Here is a 14016-nt window from a genome sequence, read left to right on the forward strand (position 1 = left end):
GGAAACAGATTTTGTTATTATGCTAATTTGTATGATTCAAACCTAAATAAAATACAATTAGTCAAAACTACAATAAATATGAAATCAAACCTAAAAATTAAACTGAATAAACATGAAGTATTAAATGTGATTCAGCCTCAGTCAAACCTAGTTTCAAAAAGGTGAAAATTTGATCAGTAAGTAAATTCCGACAAATACTGTACTACATAATTACAAATAACAATCAAACCTTAAAAACAATACCCACCAAACTCGCTAGAAATGCATTGTATTACGAGAAGCCAGCGTTGGAAGTGTGTCTTTGCACAAATAGCTCACATTATCACTGTCCAATGAAATTTGTGTACAATACGGTATGTTCAAATGATTCAGATCGAAAACAAACTCCCTCAATTTTGACATATAATTTTGTAGGGTCCTAGAACAAACCAGCACACAGGTTTGATGACTTCAGGAAGTTTATTCTGAGGAATATAAAATTAACACAGGAAAACTGTGACAAACTGTTAATGGAATATTTTTAAATTTAGGACACATTCAGTGCGGGTAAATTACAGAACAAGCAATGACGCTAGAATAAATTAACACCTAAAAGGAAACAAAGTAATCACAATCCACCTATGTTGGACATGTCAACATTTGGTCTTCAATGGTCAAAACCTGAGGTATAAGTGACAAAAATGTCCAAAATAGACTCTTTCTGCAGTGTCAAAACTTGGTGTCACCGCACACCGCCCTGGTTGTCGTGGCGATAATACGAGTCATCAATTTGTAATTATATGCGTACTGAACATACTTCGCTTGCATCTTGGATTGACTTTGTGAATGAGATGACGACAAATGCGAGGTAGGACTGTTTAACCGCATTCCAGATCACCTCAGTGTGTTCTGAACGTTTAGCTTTGGATGTTTTGTCTAAGCACATCATACTTTGTACCTTATTCAACACACATTCTCTTTAATAAATACTAACTGAAAAGACTTGGGCCATTATTGTAGGGGTGGTTATAAGAAAAAGCATAACAGTGCACACCCCCCCCCCCCTATTCATAAAGCACCCCCTCTATTCACTAAGCATAGCGTACATTAGGGATGTCCTGATCCCAACTACACGATTGGAGATTGGGCCCGATCACATCATTTTCACCTGATCGAAATCAGGGGGGGGTTTATCATGTTTTTACTTTTTTTAAAAATGTTTTTTAATCGTCTACAAGGCAAGAAATAGAGGTATGCAAATATCCCCCACCCCCAAAAGAAACAAGGAGAAAAAAAAAGTTTTATACTACGCAACAAAGTCAGTAGGGGAATGTTTTGGAAGTTGTCACGGGAAACTTCAAAGTGCAACGGTGACTTGCAACGTGTGCAGACTGCATTTGGCGTGCCGAAAGGGATACAGCTGCGTCAAAATCAGGTAACCCGGATGAGAGGGGGGAGGAAAAAAAAGGTCAGTGAATGGCTTTTTTATGAATACATGTAAATGAAGCTCCTCCCTTCATTTCAACATCAATTCTTGGCCGCAAGATGCCACCCAAGAAATATTTTTATATTAGACACAGCTTTTGGCCATGAGCCAAAAAACAGCAAATTGGTGGGAATTCAGCATATATGTGGGAGGAAATGATGAGCTTTTTATGACTGTTAGACGGGACCCTTTTGCTTTACAGATGCAGCGGCCATTTGCTAAAAGGGGATCATTATCATTTGAAAGCTGCAAGGTTTGTCAGCATCCGAATACACGTATGCAAACTCAAACTTCCCATGAACAACTCCTCAAAAATCATCCGAATGACTCTACTGACATGTCCTCAGTGCCAGCTGTGCTTATTTCTTGGTCCGTTCACTAGCTGACAGAAAGAAAGAAAAACAAAAAACAAAGAAAAAAGGAATGGGGGGCTTCAGTTTCTGGCAGCCAAGACCACCGATAAGGCTACGCCGCCGATGGCAACCGCTGTGGCGCCAAATAACCACTTCCAGCTGAGACCCTGGAGAGGAAAAGGGGCAGAAAGAAGAGAGTGTGTCAATGTTAATGTTTATAACAACACAATGGAAGTAAATAGAAGTATGACGTTTTCAACCTCCCTCAGTAAAAATTAGGAAACAAAAAAAAAAACATGATTCGAGGATTGTTTTATGCATTACATTTTTAAAAATTAATCAGCCCATTTCACAGTAACCGGTATTTTTCTTCTCAGCCTTTTCAGTCTCACAAAATCCTTCGCAGTGGAGTCCTTGTGTCAAACATTTATCTTGTTTCGCTGAATAAATCAGGTCATATTACATTATTCTATACATTTTTTTTCCCAAGATGGCGCCCGAGTAGGCAGCCTTCGGCAAGTGCTCTTGCTTTTTTGTTTTTGTCTTTTGTTTTGTCACATGCTGTTTGTTGTTTCATCGTGTGGACCTGATATGCACTGTTTTCAGCGTTTTTTGGCCACGACATTCGTCAAAGGAGAAGTATCTGTGCTTGGTGGTTGCGCTTCTCGGCAGCACGCCTGTACCAGCACAGATTTTGATTGGGAGGAATGTCGGCGCCATTGACTGTCGGTGCTGGACAGACCTGGGGCGCTTGTGTTTTTTGCGCCTGTAATGGGCGGCATTTTTCACAACCCCGTTTTGTTCAGTGGAGATGTCGGCGCTGTTGGACAGTCGGCGTTGGTGCGGCTGGATGGATGGCTGCTGAAGTTGAGGATGAGGAGAGAGGAGCATTGGCGCAGAGCGCCGATGCGTATTTGGAACCGTGAGTCGCCGCTTGGAATTGAAATGGATTTCCATGGGACAGGAGAAGTGAACCAATCTCTTTTTTCGTCAATGGATGCTACAGCTTCTTGTTGACTTTGAAACTTAGCTTGTAGCCGACGTGTGCACATTTTGAGCATGACGTCTCTGATCCACTGGTTAAAGGACACTTTGATTCTCTCCTCTTTCATCTCAAACTGCTTCACACCACAAAGCGTGTGACAGAAAAGTGGTTAGGACTGCACGACTGTCCGTGTTTTGTTATGTGTTGTGTTTATTTATTTTACTTTAACTGTTTTGTTAAGCGCTTCGTTACAGCTGCCGCTGTTGTGAAAGCACTATATAAATCAGCAAGTATTGTATTGTACTGTATTCTTACACTACTCCCAACTGTCAGGCAGTGAATTAATCGCTGGTGATTCAAAGTGAGATGTGAATTGGGTGTAAAAGAAAAAAAACAAACCCAAAAACGCCGAATCCGAATTCAAACCGGAACAAAACATTTTACATTTTCGCATAAACCGAATGGCAACACTTTGTGAGACATGTGCGTGCGGGGGGGCAGGGGGGGGGCACATCTGAAAGTAGGCGGCAGGCTGTTTGAGCGATATCCCGAAGTATTAAAAAAACGCGTCAAAGTCAAGGCCCGGGGGCCAGATCTGGCCCCCATGTAATTTTATGTGGCCCGCAGGAGCAAATCATGTGCGTCAACTATCATGATTCTTGCTGAAATCCATACCGAAATGTCAAATTGTCATGGCTAATAAATAACGTTGAGATTTTGCACCAGCCCTCCGATGGAAGCCGTAACTGAATTTGACACCCCTGTATTAAAAAGTACGGTCAATGAAGCCCATCTCAGTTTCTTACCAACATCTGTCGTTAACTTTGTTGTCGGTTTCCCACTCACGCTGTTGGAACGACCCAACACGGATGTATTTATGCCCCCTGACTGTTTTTAAAAATCATTTTTGTTCAACAAATTGACTTTGAAATTTTAAGGCATGTAGAATAATGGAAAGCAAATCTTTAGGTTTGTAGTATAAACACCGTCCAATTTAGGAATGTATGAAAACTAAGTGCTTGTATACCCTGTTTAAGCGAAGGAAGTTTTCCCACCCATGAGGTAATTATCAAAATGTCAAGAGGTTCTTCCATGGCTCTTTGTAATAGTTTTGACATCATAGTTTTGATATCAGACTGGACTTACGACACCTCAAGGGGACATCTCAAAGGGGCTCAAGGGGCTCACCCATGACGACTTGATCCAGCGTTTGTGTGCGCCACTGTTGGCGGGGTTGCCCAGCATCTTTTTGTACATAGCCTGCTCCGCTCCTCTCTGCTCCGAGTGTTTCTTCACCAGTTTCGACAGCTCTGCGTGGATGGTCTACAGGGGCACAATGGTTACAAATGAGCCAACGTGGATAATGGAAGCATATCAAGAGGACAAAGGACAGACGTTCATACTTGGATGGTTTGGAAATGATGAACGGCAAAGGAAATGTGGCCAGACATTTCTCCTTGATGCACAGACGGATGACGCAGAAGCTAATCGCCCTCTGCCTCGTCAACAGTGTCTCTTACAAAATTTAAGAAAACAGTTCCCTGAAGTTTTACATTGATCGCTGATCAGAAGACCGATGCCGATCTGAATAAAAACGGCAATAATCGGCACAGATAATCGGCCTGGCACACGCACACACAAAAAAAACGACCCACACAAGTACATAACACCTATATTCATTTACAATTGGCATGGTGAATGAAAAGCTGAAAAAGCCAAGTCGTGTAGGACAGATTGGTATAACTGCATGGGGAGTATTCTGGCCCTGAATGACACATGGTCACCGAACCTTATATGTCCATCTGTGGGAGCGGAAGAACAGAAGGCACGAGATGGCAAGGCCAAACCTATTTAAAGCCACTCGAAAGCACATCCTCTGAAATGATGAATCTAGTGGCCCATTACAGTGCATTCAATTCAAAGGGATGAGTGCCAAGCGACTCAGGGAAACATTCCAAATACAGTCTAGGTGTAACTTCAAAGTGCCAAATCTTTGGACTCATCTCCTTGATCTCCACCTAAAATTTTACATCAAGGCTGTCGCTGTCAGTAAAAAATAAAATACAAAAATAAATCACGGCACTCATTGGCTATTGGCAACATCATGCATTCGCAGATTTACTTCGTTTGGTTTTTAAGCCCTACAAGCATCTTGCGTCTTACAGTAAGCTTGAGTACTAAAGAGTATTTTTTAATACGTTTTACGCTTGCAAATCTTAATAGGACTTCTAGATTGGCATGGAGAAAAGACGGCTGCAGAAAGCTGAGTAAGCAGCAGTTTGCGAAAAATGGCGACCTCAAAAAGGCCCGCGCATTCGTTGAGGGACTAGCGACTATTATGAAGGAAATACTAAACCTCAAAAAACAAAATAACGGGAGGATCTCGACACTCATGAATTAAAAGAGTAGATGACACTTAAACCGCTTTATGGCGGAAATGAACTTAAGTGTCACAAAATGTTCTTAGAAACACAACAGCAGGAGAAAGATGCGATCCACGCCACGAAAAAGCAAACAAAACTGCAAAAGAAGCTGACTGAAATGTAACTTGAGAACTTAGAAGTTGGCTCCACAAATGTGGGCGGGGGCCCTCTGTCAGGACAAGGCGTTCCTGGAGGGAAATGAGCTCAACTCATTCATCGGGAGCAAAGAAGTCTCGATAAGAAATTGGGAGCATCTCCGGGTCCATTGGGGTTAATTTTCTCAAGTTTTCAACAGGGAATAATTTGTATCATCTGTCGTTTACAGGGAGGTACGTATAAGACAACCAATGAATGAAAATATCGGGGGTTTTTTATAGACATTCCAGTGATTTCATTGTCAGAAGTCTGAAATGTCCCAACAACCCAGTTTTCCGGATTGTAGCATCGGGTACACATTACCTTGTTGCTCGGTTGCAGCTTCAGTGCCTTTCTCAAAGTCTGAATGGCTTCTCCGTATTCGCCTTGTAAGGCCAGCACCTGGAGTGAGAATACAGCACTGTAACTGCCACAGCTTCAATGACAAGGACTCTGAAGTGAAAGTATGTGAAACGTGTTACCTTGCCCATGCGGAAGAGTGCTTTGATGTTATTGGGCTGGTGAGTGAGGGTGGCGACGCACGACTTAAATGCAGCCTCATAGTGGTCCAGCTTGAGCTGCGCCGCCGCCATGTTGTTCAGACACTTCACTTTCACGTCTGTCAACTCGTTTTCCTCCTCCGGACTTATGTCCACTGTTGAGACAAGCAAACACAGATGGCCATTCGATCTTTTTGCAGTGTGAGGGTCAACTTGTCACGCTACCTTTGGAGCTGGATTCTGTGATCTGCAGGGCGATGCTATAGGAGTTGATGGCAAAAGCAAAGTCTCCGCGTTGATAAAGAATGTTGCCCCTTTCTCTCTTTCCACTGGCCAGTGCAATCTTTTCCAGCGGAGGTAGAAGCTCCATGTCTGGTGCATCGCAGACTTTTTTCAGCTCCACTTCAAGGGACAGCTCAGCATTGGGTGGCACATCTGGATCACAGCTAGAAAAATATATTGAAAATTGCATTTTACACAAGAAATGTGCATCATGCAATGTATTAGCAAAACTCTACCATTACCTTCCCCAGGTACCGTACGCATAGATGGCAGCAGTTTGGACGAGTGCCTTCTCACCCATTTCCATGAGCAGCACTGCGAGATCCAAGGCCTGGGAGAGCAAAAATAACAATGTACAAGACAGTATTGGACGGTCAGAGAATTTCTCATGAATTCCCACACCACACTGAAAATAAATAATAGTGGCGCCACCTAGTGGTCAAGAGAATGGATGGCAGTTCTTTTCAACCCTTTGTCAAAATAGTGTAGTATGGAGCCGCAAAGGTGACACGGGTGGGGTTTGCATTCCCTCGCAATCACTTGTATAAATGTTTGCGAGGGAACGCAGAGTTTTTTTGCGAGGGAAGGCAAAGTTATGAGCAAGGGAACGGAAAGGGTTGTTTTTTTTCTTACGTGTTGCCTTGAGGTCTCTATCGTATAGTTCAGTCAAAATGGCAGGAGAAAGCATTTTTGTAAAATGGTAAGGTGAACACAAGGTAGAATTTTTGGAACAACACAGCAAAGACAAACCGCGCTTCATCAAAATGGAATGAAATAGAATAGAGACAATTTTAAGTAAACGTGGGAAACAAAATCGAACACTGCTGGAACACATGAAACACTTGAAAGCAAATCACCCAGAGGTGTTTGACGCCAAGCCAGCACAAATAGTACTCACTGGCCATTCATTACCTGGATGACATCGCCGTCACCAAGCGTGAACGTGAGCTCGGGCTGCTCCTCCACCAGCGTTCCATCCTTCAGGAATGTTTTAAGACAAATGGTCACGTTCTGTCCTTTCTTTGGACGACTCTCCCGGCCTTCGCCTGCTACCAGGACCTTTTTCTTCAGCTGCTCATTACCTAGGAACAAAATGTTTCATTACAATTACAGCACATAACATTCTGTCTCAAACAGGAACAATTTCTCTGACTAGGCAGAAAAACAACACCAGCCTTTATCTCGGTTTTTGCAAATGTCCTGAACCTTCTCCTCACATTTCACATATATATACTGTATATATTAAGGTCATGAGTTAATGTGCATTAAAATGATTTAAATCTGTACAGAAAAAATTATCCCAACAGGGTAACTTCATTCTTAAAGCCAAGCACAAAAATAAGATAATACATTTTTGTTTGGCTACCACCTATGTGAAGTCAAGATGGCGCCTGAGTAGGCAGCCATCAGCAAGTGCTCTCATGAGCCTTGCTTTTTTTGTTTTTGTGTTTGATTTGTCACTTTGTGTTTGTTGTTACGTCATGTGGACCTGATGTGGACTTTTTTCAGCCTTTTTTGGCCACGACATTCATCAAGGAGGAGAGACTGTGCTCGGCGGTTGCGCCTTCTCGGCAGCATGGGTATACCAGCACTGTTTTTGACTGGGAGGAATGTCGGTGCCATTTGACGGTCATTGCTGGACAGTCCCAGGGCGCTTGTGTCTTGCGCCTGTAATGGGCAGCATTTTTCACAGCCCCGCTTTGTTCAGCGGAGAGATCGGTGCTGTTGAACAGTCTGCGGCTGGATGGATGCAAGTCTTTTGAGGAGCCGACGATGAGAAGAAAGGAGCATGAGCGCCGATGCGGATTTGGAACTGGGAGTCGCGGCTTGGAGTTTGAAGCGGATTACGTGGGACAGGAGAAGTGAACTAATCTCTTTTCATCAATGGACGCTACAGCTTCGTGTTTGCTTTCAAAACTTAGCTTGTAGCCGATGTGTGCACATTTTCAGCATGACGTCTCTGATCCACTGGTGAAAGGACACTTTGATCCTCTCTTCTTTCATCTATAACTGCTTCAGACAAAGTGTATGCAGAAAATTGGTGAAGATTGCACGACTGACTGTGTCCTATGTGTTGTGTTTGACTTCAAAATGGCGCTGCAAGAGTGGCTGCCTTTCCAGCAGCTCCTATATTTTGTTGTTCTTCTTCCTTTCATAACTTTCCTGCTGTGAATTGGGAATTTCTCCATTTTCTTATCTTATATTCCACATATCATCGCAGGGAACCTAGGGCTGGCTTATCCCGATGGACGACTCACCCCCGTCTCCGCCCATACAAGGTGAGGCGACACAAATTTTGGCAACGTATAAACTTCATCGTGTGGACCTGCTGTGGATTGTTTTCAGCATTTGTTTTGGCCACGTAGTTCGTCAAAGGAGAAGAATCTGTGCTTGGCGGTTGCGCCTTCTCTGCAGCACGCTTGTACCAGCACTGATTTTCTCCAGTGCGTTAGCCGATAGCCACGAAGCAAAGCACCAACCTAGCACATCCAGCCATTCCTGTGAGGCTTCTTCGGGGTCTGCCTCTTCGTTTCCGCGTTCCTCATGCGCGTCCTGGCCCTCCCCACCGCCGGCGTCTTCCAGCGGAGGGGGGTCGTCGTCAATGTCCTCGTCATCCAAGACCTCAAAGTCTTCTCCGCTGTCGAGCAACGACGTCCGGCCGCTCTTCTTGGCCGGTGCCGCCGCGCTGCCCTCACCATCGACGACGTCCATGATCTTTCCCGGTCATAAGATGGAGGTGCTAAATGGGTTATATAACGTTGATAGCAAATGTAATATCCCATATCAACACCGTGGATGGTGGCGTCACAAACCAAGGACAATTTCGTGACGATTTCAAACATCTCGAAACGCTTAGTTTCTTCTCTGAACGTACCCATTAATGTTTATTCATAACTCAAACTAACCAAACGTGCAAAATACGTCACTATTTCCAAGCCTTCCTCACGTTTCTAGAAAGTTCTCTTACGGTCCCATCAAGGATAGCTGGCCTTGATGTAGTTGTGCTTGAAAGCTAACTGGCTAATGTCAGTCGTTGGGTCCAAATATATTAAAAAATAGCATGTGTGTAGGTGTGTATCTTACCTTTGAACACGGTCGCTTGTTCTAGTGGCAGTCCAACACTTCATTCAATTGACGGTGACGTTATGTGTATTTCAGAAGTCAGCCTGCTTGTGTGGGAAAACACAAGTAACAATTTCGTCCAAAGCACCACTTCTAGTTACCGTTGCACTACCGCGAGACTTGAAATGTGGGGAAACAACGGCGGAGACAGTTTCAAAATAAAATCACGTGCACGTCTTTAAAGCGTCAAACCACGTTCCTATTCACTCTAAAGAATAAATATGATTACATTATTATGACACTGTTTGGGTGACGTTTGACAGTCAGCGCAACCATCTTATTTTGAAATGGACTCGTATCAAGGCCTTTAGCTGTTGTGCTGAGAATAAATGGGTAGGCCGAATTAACCGGGGCTAACTTGACATTTCATTCTTCGCACGCCTCATAGATGTACATAACAACACTGTTTTTCGATTCCTATCTTTCGAGCTAATGTTACAAATTTGTGAAAACTACTTGTGAGCAACTCAAATCACAAAATACAATTTAGCCCACATAATCCTTCTCTAAAACAGTGACACACTTTCGTACGTGCAACATTTATATTTTTAATTCACCTTATAAGAAAACTCTTAAATCAAACATAAATATTACGATCATAATAATATACTAGTTTAAATATTATTGACTATGTTTTAATAATTGTCACAACTTGGATTTAGCCTTCAGGTTGCATTGAGCGGTTAACAATAATAACTTTTTGATCCAACAGTTAATTTCATTTAGCAGTTCCCAAACAGTTAATTGTTTATTGTTAGCAACAGAATTACATGACGTTACATTATTTCCAATGCGAAAATGTCTCGTGATCCACTGACTTTAGTATTTTGCGGAAGAGATTCAAACAATGAGGAAAAACAAATGACATTTATTATTGATGCATTTTTTTCTTCTGATAAGCAAATTATCTGTCCCCCCCTCCTTTCAGTCTAAAGAAACTTTACAATATAAAGAAACATACAAAGAACATTTTTATTACCTACACAAGACATCTACGTCCCTAAGACAAGATTCCCAACTATCCTAGCATGAAATACAAAGCAAACCAGGAGACAGACTGCTTCATATTGAATACTGCAGGAGAATTCTTTATGCCCCCCCTCCCACCCCAATACTCCCCAAGACCCGCCCCTCCCACACTCAACATGACCAGCAGATCTTACTCCTAATGATACAGTATTATACATCACAATAGAAGTACAGAGATGATCCATATACACAGAGGACTGAGAGCGTGTCTATACAGGACTCCATAGCAAAGGACACCGTTTTTCTTTTTATCCCATCATGTTCATTTCAAAACAAACTCCTCTTGAGTGTTTTAACTGGCTAAAAAACAAACAAACAAACAAATCCTTCATATTAGAAACTGCAACATGAGGTCAGATTTTAATGATTACTACTAGTCGTCCCTGTACCCTAGCACAACTTTTTTGTTGTGGACATTCAGCCACATGTGAGCCAAACAGTCGACGGGCGTCCTTGCTCCTCTATGACCCCAAAAAAAAAAAAAACATGGACAGTTTCATTAATAATTTACTCTCAGCTGTACTCATCGGTAGTGACTGACATATCAAAACATGTCCATGATATCAAAATGCATTGTACAGTATTTACAAAAACGGGAGGGGGAAAAAAATGAAGAAGAGGGATGGTACTCGAGGGAAGAAAGGGAGGGTGAGTGTCATGTTGACCGGCGAGTGTCTCCCCCACCAGCTTCCTCTGGGAGCTAAATCTTGGAAATATCCACCCAGCTATTCTGAGATTTTTATCCCTTTAAAATTGGGCCAAATGTACAGGAAGAATCATGTTACATAGGAGATTCTGTGGATTATGCTTACAGGTGTATACATCAAAAACAAGGGGGAAAAAATGTATCACTTGGTTCTTTCTATCACCTTTATAAGAGTCTGGATCAATGAACCTCTTTGGCCAATGTATGGAGTATTAAGGCCACACAAGAAAAAAAAAGTTTCTACATCTGAGGACAATGTAACATCTGAAAACATTGTTATATTACGAGAATAAAGTTGCAAAAAAAGTTGCATTAATATGGGACAAGAGTGACGATATGATGTAGGCAGTTGTATTTCTGAATCCTTTCAGGGACAGCGGTTACTACAGTGGACAGCTGATCATGTTATCAGGTTACAGGGTGCATGTAAGGCTTAGACAGACAAGTTGTAGTATCCTGAATGAAGTGTTTTTATTTTGCAAGAATGAAATTGTGATAGTACGGGTCAGAAGTCAGAAATTTGTAGAATTAGAATTTGTTGAGCTGTGAAGAAAAACTGTGACGATTCCAAGGGGAGAGTTGTCACAGAAAAAAGAAACCACGGAATATTATGAGAATGGAAGTATGAATATCAAAAAACCAAACCTGTATTTTTTTTCTAGGAGGAAAAAAAACAAATATAGGAATAATGTTGCGATAGTGTGAGTACAAAGTTTCTTTTTTTTTTTCAAGAAGTTGAAAACTGAAAATCACACACAAGTGTAAACTGACCCGATCCTCAACGGTTCCCTCTGTGTACACAGATTAATGCTTTGAATATTATGACTTCATTCTCATCGTTTTATAACTTTATTCAAGGAAGATTATTATTTTGGTCAGAGCATTTTAACTTTTCTCTCTTAAAATTCTGAAAATGTTTGAATGAATAATTTCTTGACAGTGTGGCGCTAATACTCCTTTCACAATTGACTTCCAGTCCAAATAACGATTAGTCCTGAATTGAAAAGAGGTCAAGTTGAAACTACCAAAAAACAACAACAAACAAACAGATTTGGGGGTATAAAAAACACATTTTAAAGATTTACAGGCACAATTGTATGCATCAAAGAATAAAAGAACAACAATTGGGGTTAAATGTTTACACATAAGATCAAATCTGCTCATGGATGAATGGCTCACCTCGAAAAGACACAAACCTTGATTTGACTGAAGGTATACAGTATGTACTGCATGAAACGGGAAAACTGGAAACGTATGACCTCAGACCAGAAAAAAGCTGCTACAAGTCAAAGTTGCTACTTACAAACTTGGCGGAAATCACAATGTACCTTGGATGTACAGTGCATATAAAAAGTCTACATATCTCTGTCCAAATGGGAGGTTTTTTTTTTTTTGTAAGACAAAAACACCGAACTATGATAAATCATTTCCAAACTCATTCGGCCACTAATGTGACATAAATCATTTCAATGTATTTATTTAGTTTATTTATCTTTTCAACTTAAACAATTGAGGTAATATGGTTACAAAAGTGTGCACACCCTCTTCTAACTGGGACGGGGTTGTGTTCAGAATCACGCAATCACATTTAAACTCATGTTAAATGGGAGTCAGTACACACCTATCACCATTTGAAGTGCCTCTGATAACCCCCAAATTAAGTTTGGATGTTCTAGTAGGCTTTTTATATCCATGGTACATCATGTATGTATGTCATCATAATGTACAAGTATATCCATCTTTAAAAACAACAAAAATAAAGGAAATACTGGCCGGTATATATTTTTTTCTTTTCAGCTGAAAGCTTACTTTCCATTTCCGACAAGGTCTTAAATGCAGCAAAGCACGTCAAGATTTGACAAGAGATTCGCCAAGAGACAAAATATATATATATTATTCTATTTGGGGGCCTGTGCTTATTATTTCCGCCATTGTTGAGCTTCATGACTGGTTGAATGGACTGGGATTGATTTCTAGATATTTGGGTTGGGGGGTGAGGGGGGGGCGGGTGATCCAAGGCTCATGACGAGGAGAGATGGGGGAGTGGTCGCAGCAGGTGAGGAAGAAAGTCTCATGTTCGTACACCCATTTTACAGACGTTGGGATGGGGACCCTTGAGGGGGGTCCTGCTGTCCATGGCCATTCCAAGGGGCTGCACGCCGATCCACACCGATGAGGGAGGAAAAGGGGGCAAGGGAGGAGGGCAATACAAGACGCACCGTGGGTGAAGGGGTGAAGGGGAAGAATAAAAGGGAGATGAAAAAGTAAAATAAAAGATAAAAAAAACGGAATCACACACTCATCGTCATGTTGGGTGAATACTGTAAAAGGAGAGAAAAAAGAGAGAGGGAAGAGAGAGAAAAGATAAGCCCATACTCTTATTCAACTTAGTCAAGCAACACTGGACTATATGCAGCCCCCCCCCCCCGGTTTTTTTTACAGCAGCATGTCATGGAATAAATGATCATGTGAGTAAAACAGCAGCAAGCAGAGCCGAGGACATACAAGAGGAGGAGGAGGAGGAGTGCAGCCCACAGAAGAACGTTAGAGAATATAAGGTGGCAGTGATAGATTTGTGATGCGTCGTCAGCATCCTGATCAGTCGTCTTTGTATGATGATAGTTTGCATGCACACTCGTTGTGTTTCCATGCGTGGGTTTGGTTGTGCATGCCGTGTTGTTGCGAGGACAAAGGCACAGAGAAAAGTACTGATCACCATCTTAAGAGCGTACGTCCACCAGGACGGTTCTTAACATTTAAGGGATGCAAGGTGACGTGAATATGAAGTTGAACTGAATTTATTTTCTTATTGCATGATTGAGAATATTTTGAATTATAATTTTTTATTTTTGGGGTGGTGGGGGAGGGGGCTCTCACAATTAAAATAATGTATATCTTATATTATATGTTATAAAAGCAAATAAAATTAGTTATACAATTTATTGGTTTGAGTTTGTTTTTTTGCGCGAAAACTGGTCTCAAGCATTTGATAGTTTCCGTCATAGATTATTCCAT

The 14016-nt window shown here is 41.7% G+C and overlaps 2 protein-coding genes across 3 annotated transcripts in view; both read right to left on the bottom strand.

The window, feature by feature from the left end:
* Positions 1 to 440: 440 nt before the first annotated feature.
* fkbp8 (FKBP prolyl isomerase 8) lies at positions 441 to 9392 on the bottom strand. Its single transcript, XM_086116232.1, has 9 exons — positions 9228 to 9392; positions 8624 to 8883; positions 7056 to 7225; positions 6386 to 6474; positions 6087 to 6307; positions 5844 to 6016; positions 5686 to 5763; positions 3992 to 4126; positions 441 to 1985 (listed from the first exon to the last, which is right to left on the bottom strand). The coding sequence occupies exons 2-9, from the start codon at positions 8853 to 8855 to the stop codon at positions 1899 to 1901; spliced, it is 1185 nt and encodes a 394-aa protein (XP_085972358.1). The 5' UTR covers positions 8856 to 8883; positions 9228 to 9392; the 3' UTR covers positions 441 to 1898.
* A 2061-nt stretch (positions 9393 to 11453) lies between these two features.
* ssbp4 (single stranded DNA binding protein 4) overlaps positions 11454 to 14016 on the bottom strand; it is a 95454-nt gene continuing 92891 nt past the window's right edge. Inside the window, exon 17 of one of the 2 annotated variants that reach the window (XM_086115953.1) lies at positions 11454 to 13153. In XM_086115953.1, the coding sequence (XP_085972079.1) occupies positions 13073 to 13153 (81 nt within the window). In that variant the 3' untranslated portion in view covers positions 11454 to 13072. Of the gene's footprint in view, positions 13323 to 14016 lie in introns of both variants that reach the window. The other variant, XM_086115955.1, reaches the window with a different exon arrangement.

The sequence above is a fragment of the Hippocampus guttulatus genome, chromosome 7 (assembly GCF_054856545.1).
Source record: "Hippocampus guttulatus isolate MCC_2025c chromosome 7, RoL_Hgut_1.0, whole genome shotgun sequence".
Taxonomy (NCBI): domain Eukaryota; kingdom Metazoa; phylum Chordata; class Actinopteri; order Syngnathiformes; family Syngnathidae; genus Hippocampus; species Hippocampus guttulatus.

Bases quoted from the DNA above. Each gene is read 5' to 3' on its own strand.
- fkbp8 (XM_086116232.1), bottom strand. From the start codon at position 8,855: ATGGACGTCGTCGATGGTGAGGGCAGCGCGGCGGCACCGGCCAAGAAG. The intron at 6,475-7,055 runs GTAATGAATGGC...TTGCTCTCCCAG, and splicing joins GTGACGGCGATGTCATCCAG to GCCTTGGATCTCGCAGTGCT. The intron at 5,764-5,843 runs GTAACACGTTTC...TTCTCACTCCAG, and splicing joins CACTCTTCCGCATGGGCAAG to GTGCTGGCCTTACAAGGCGA.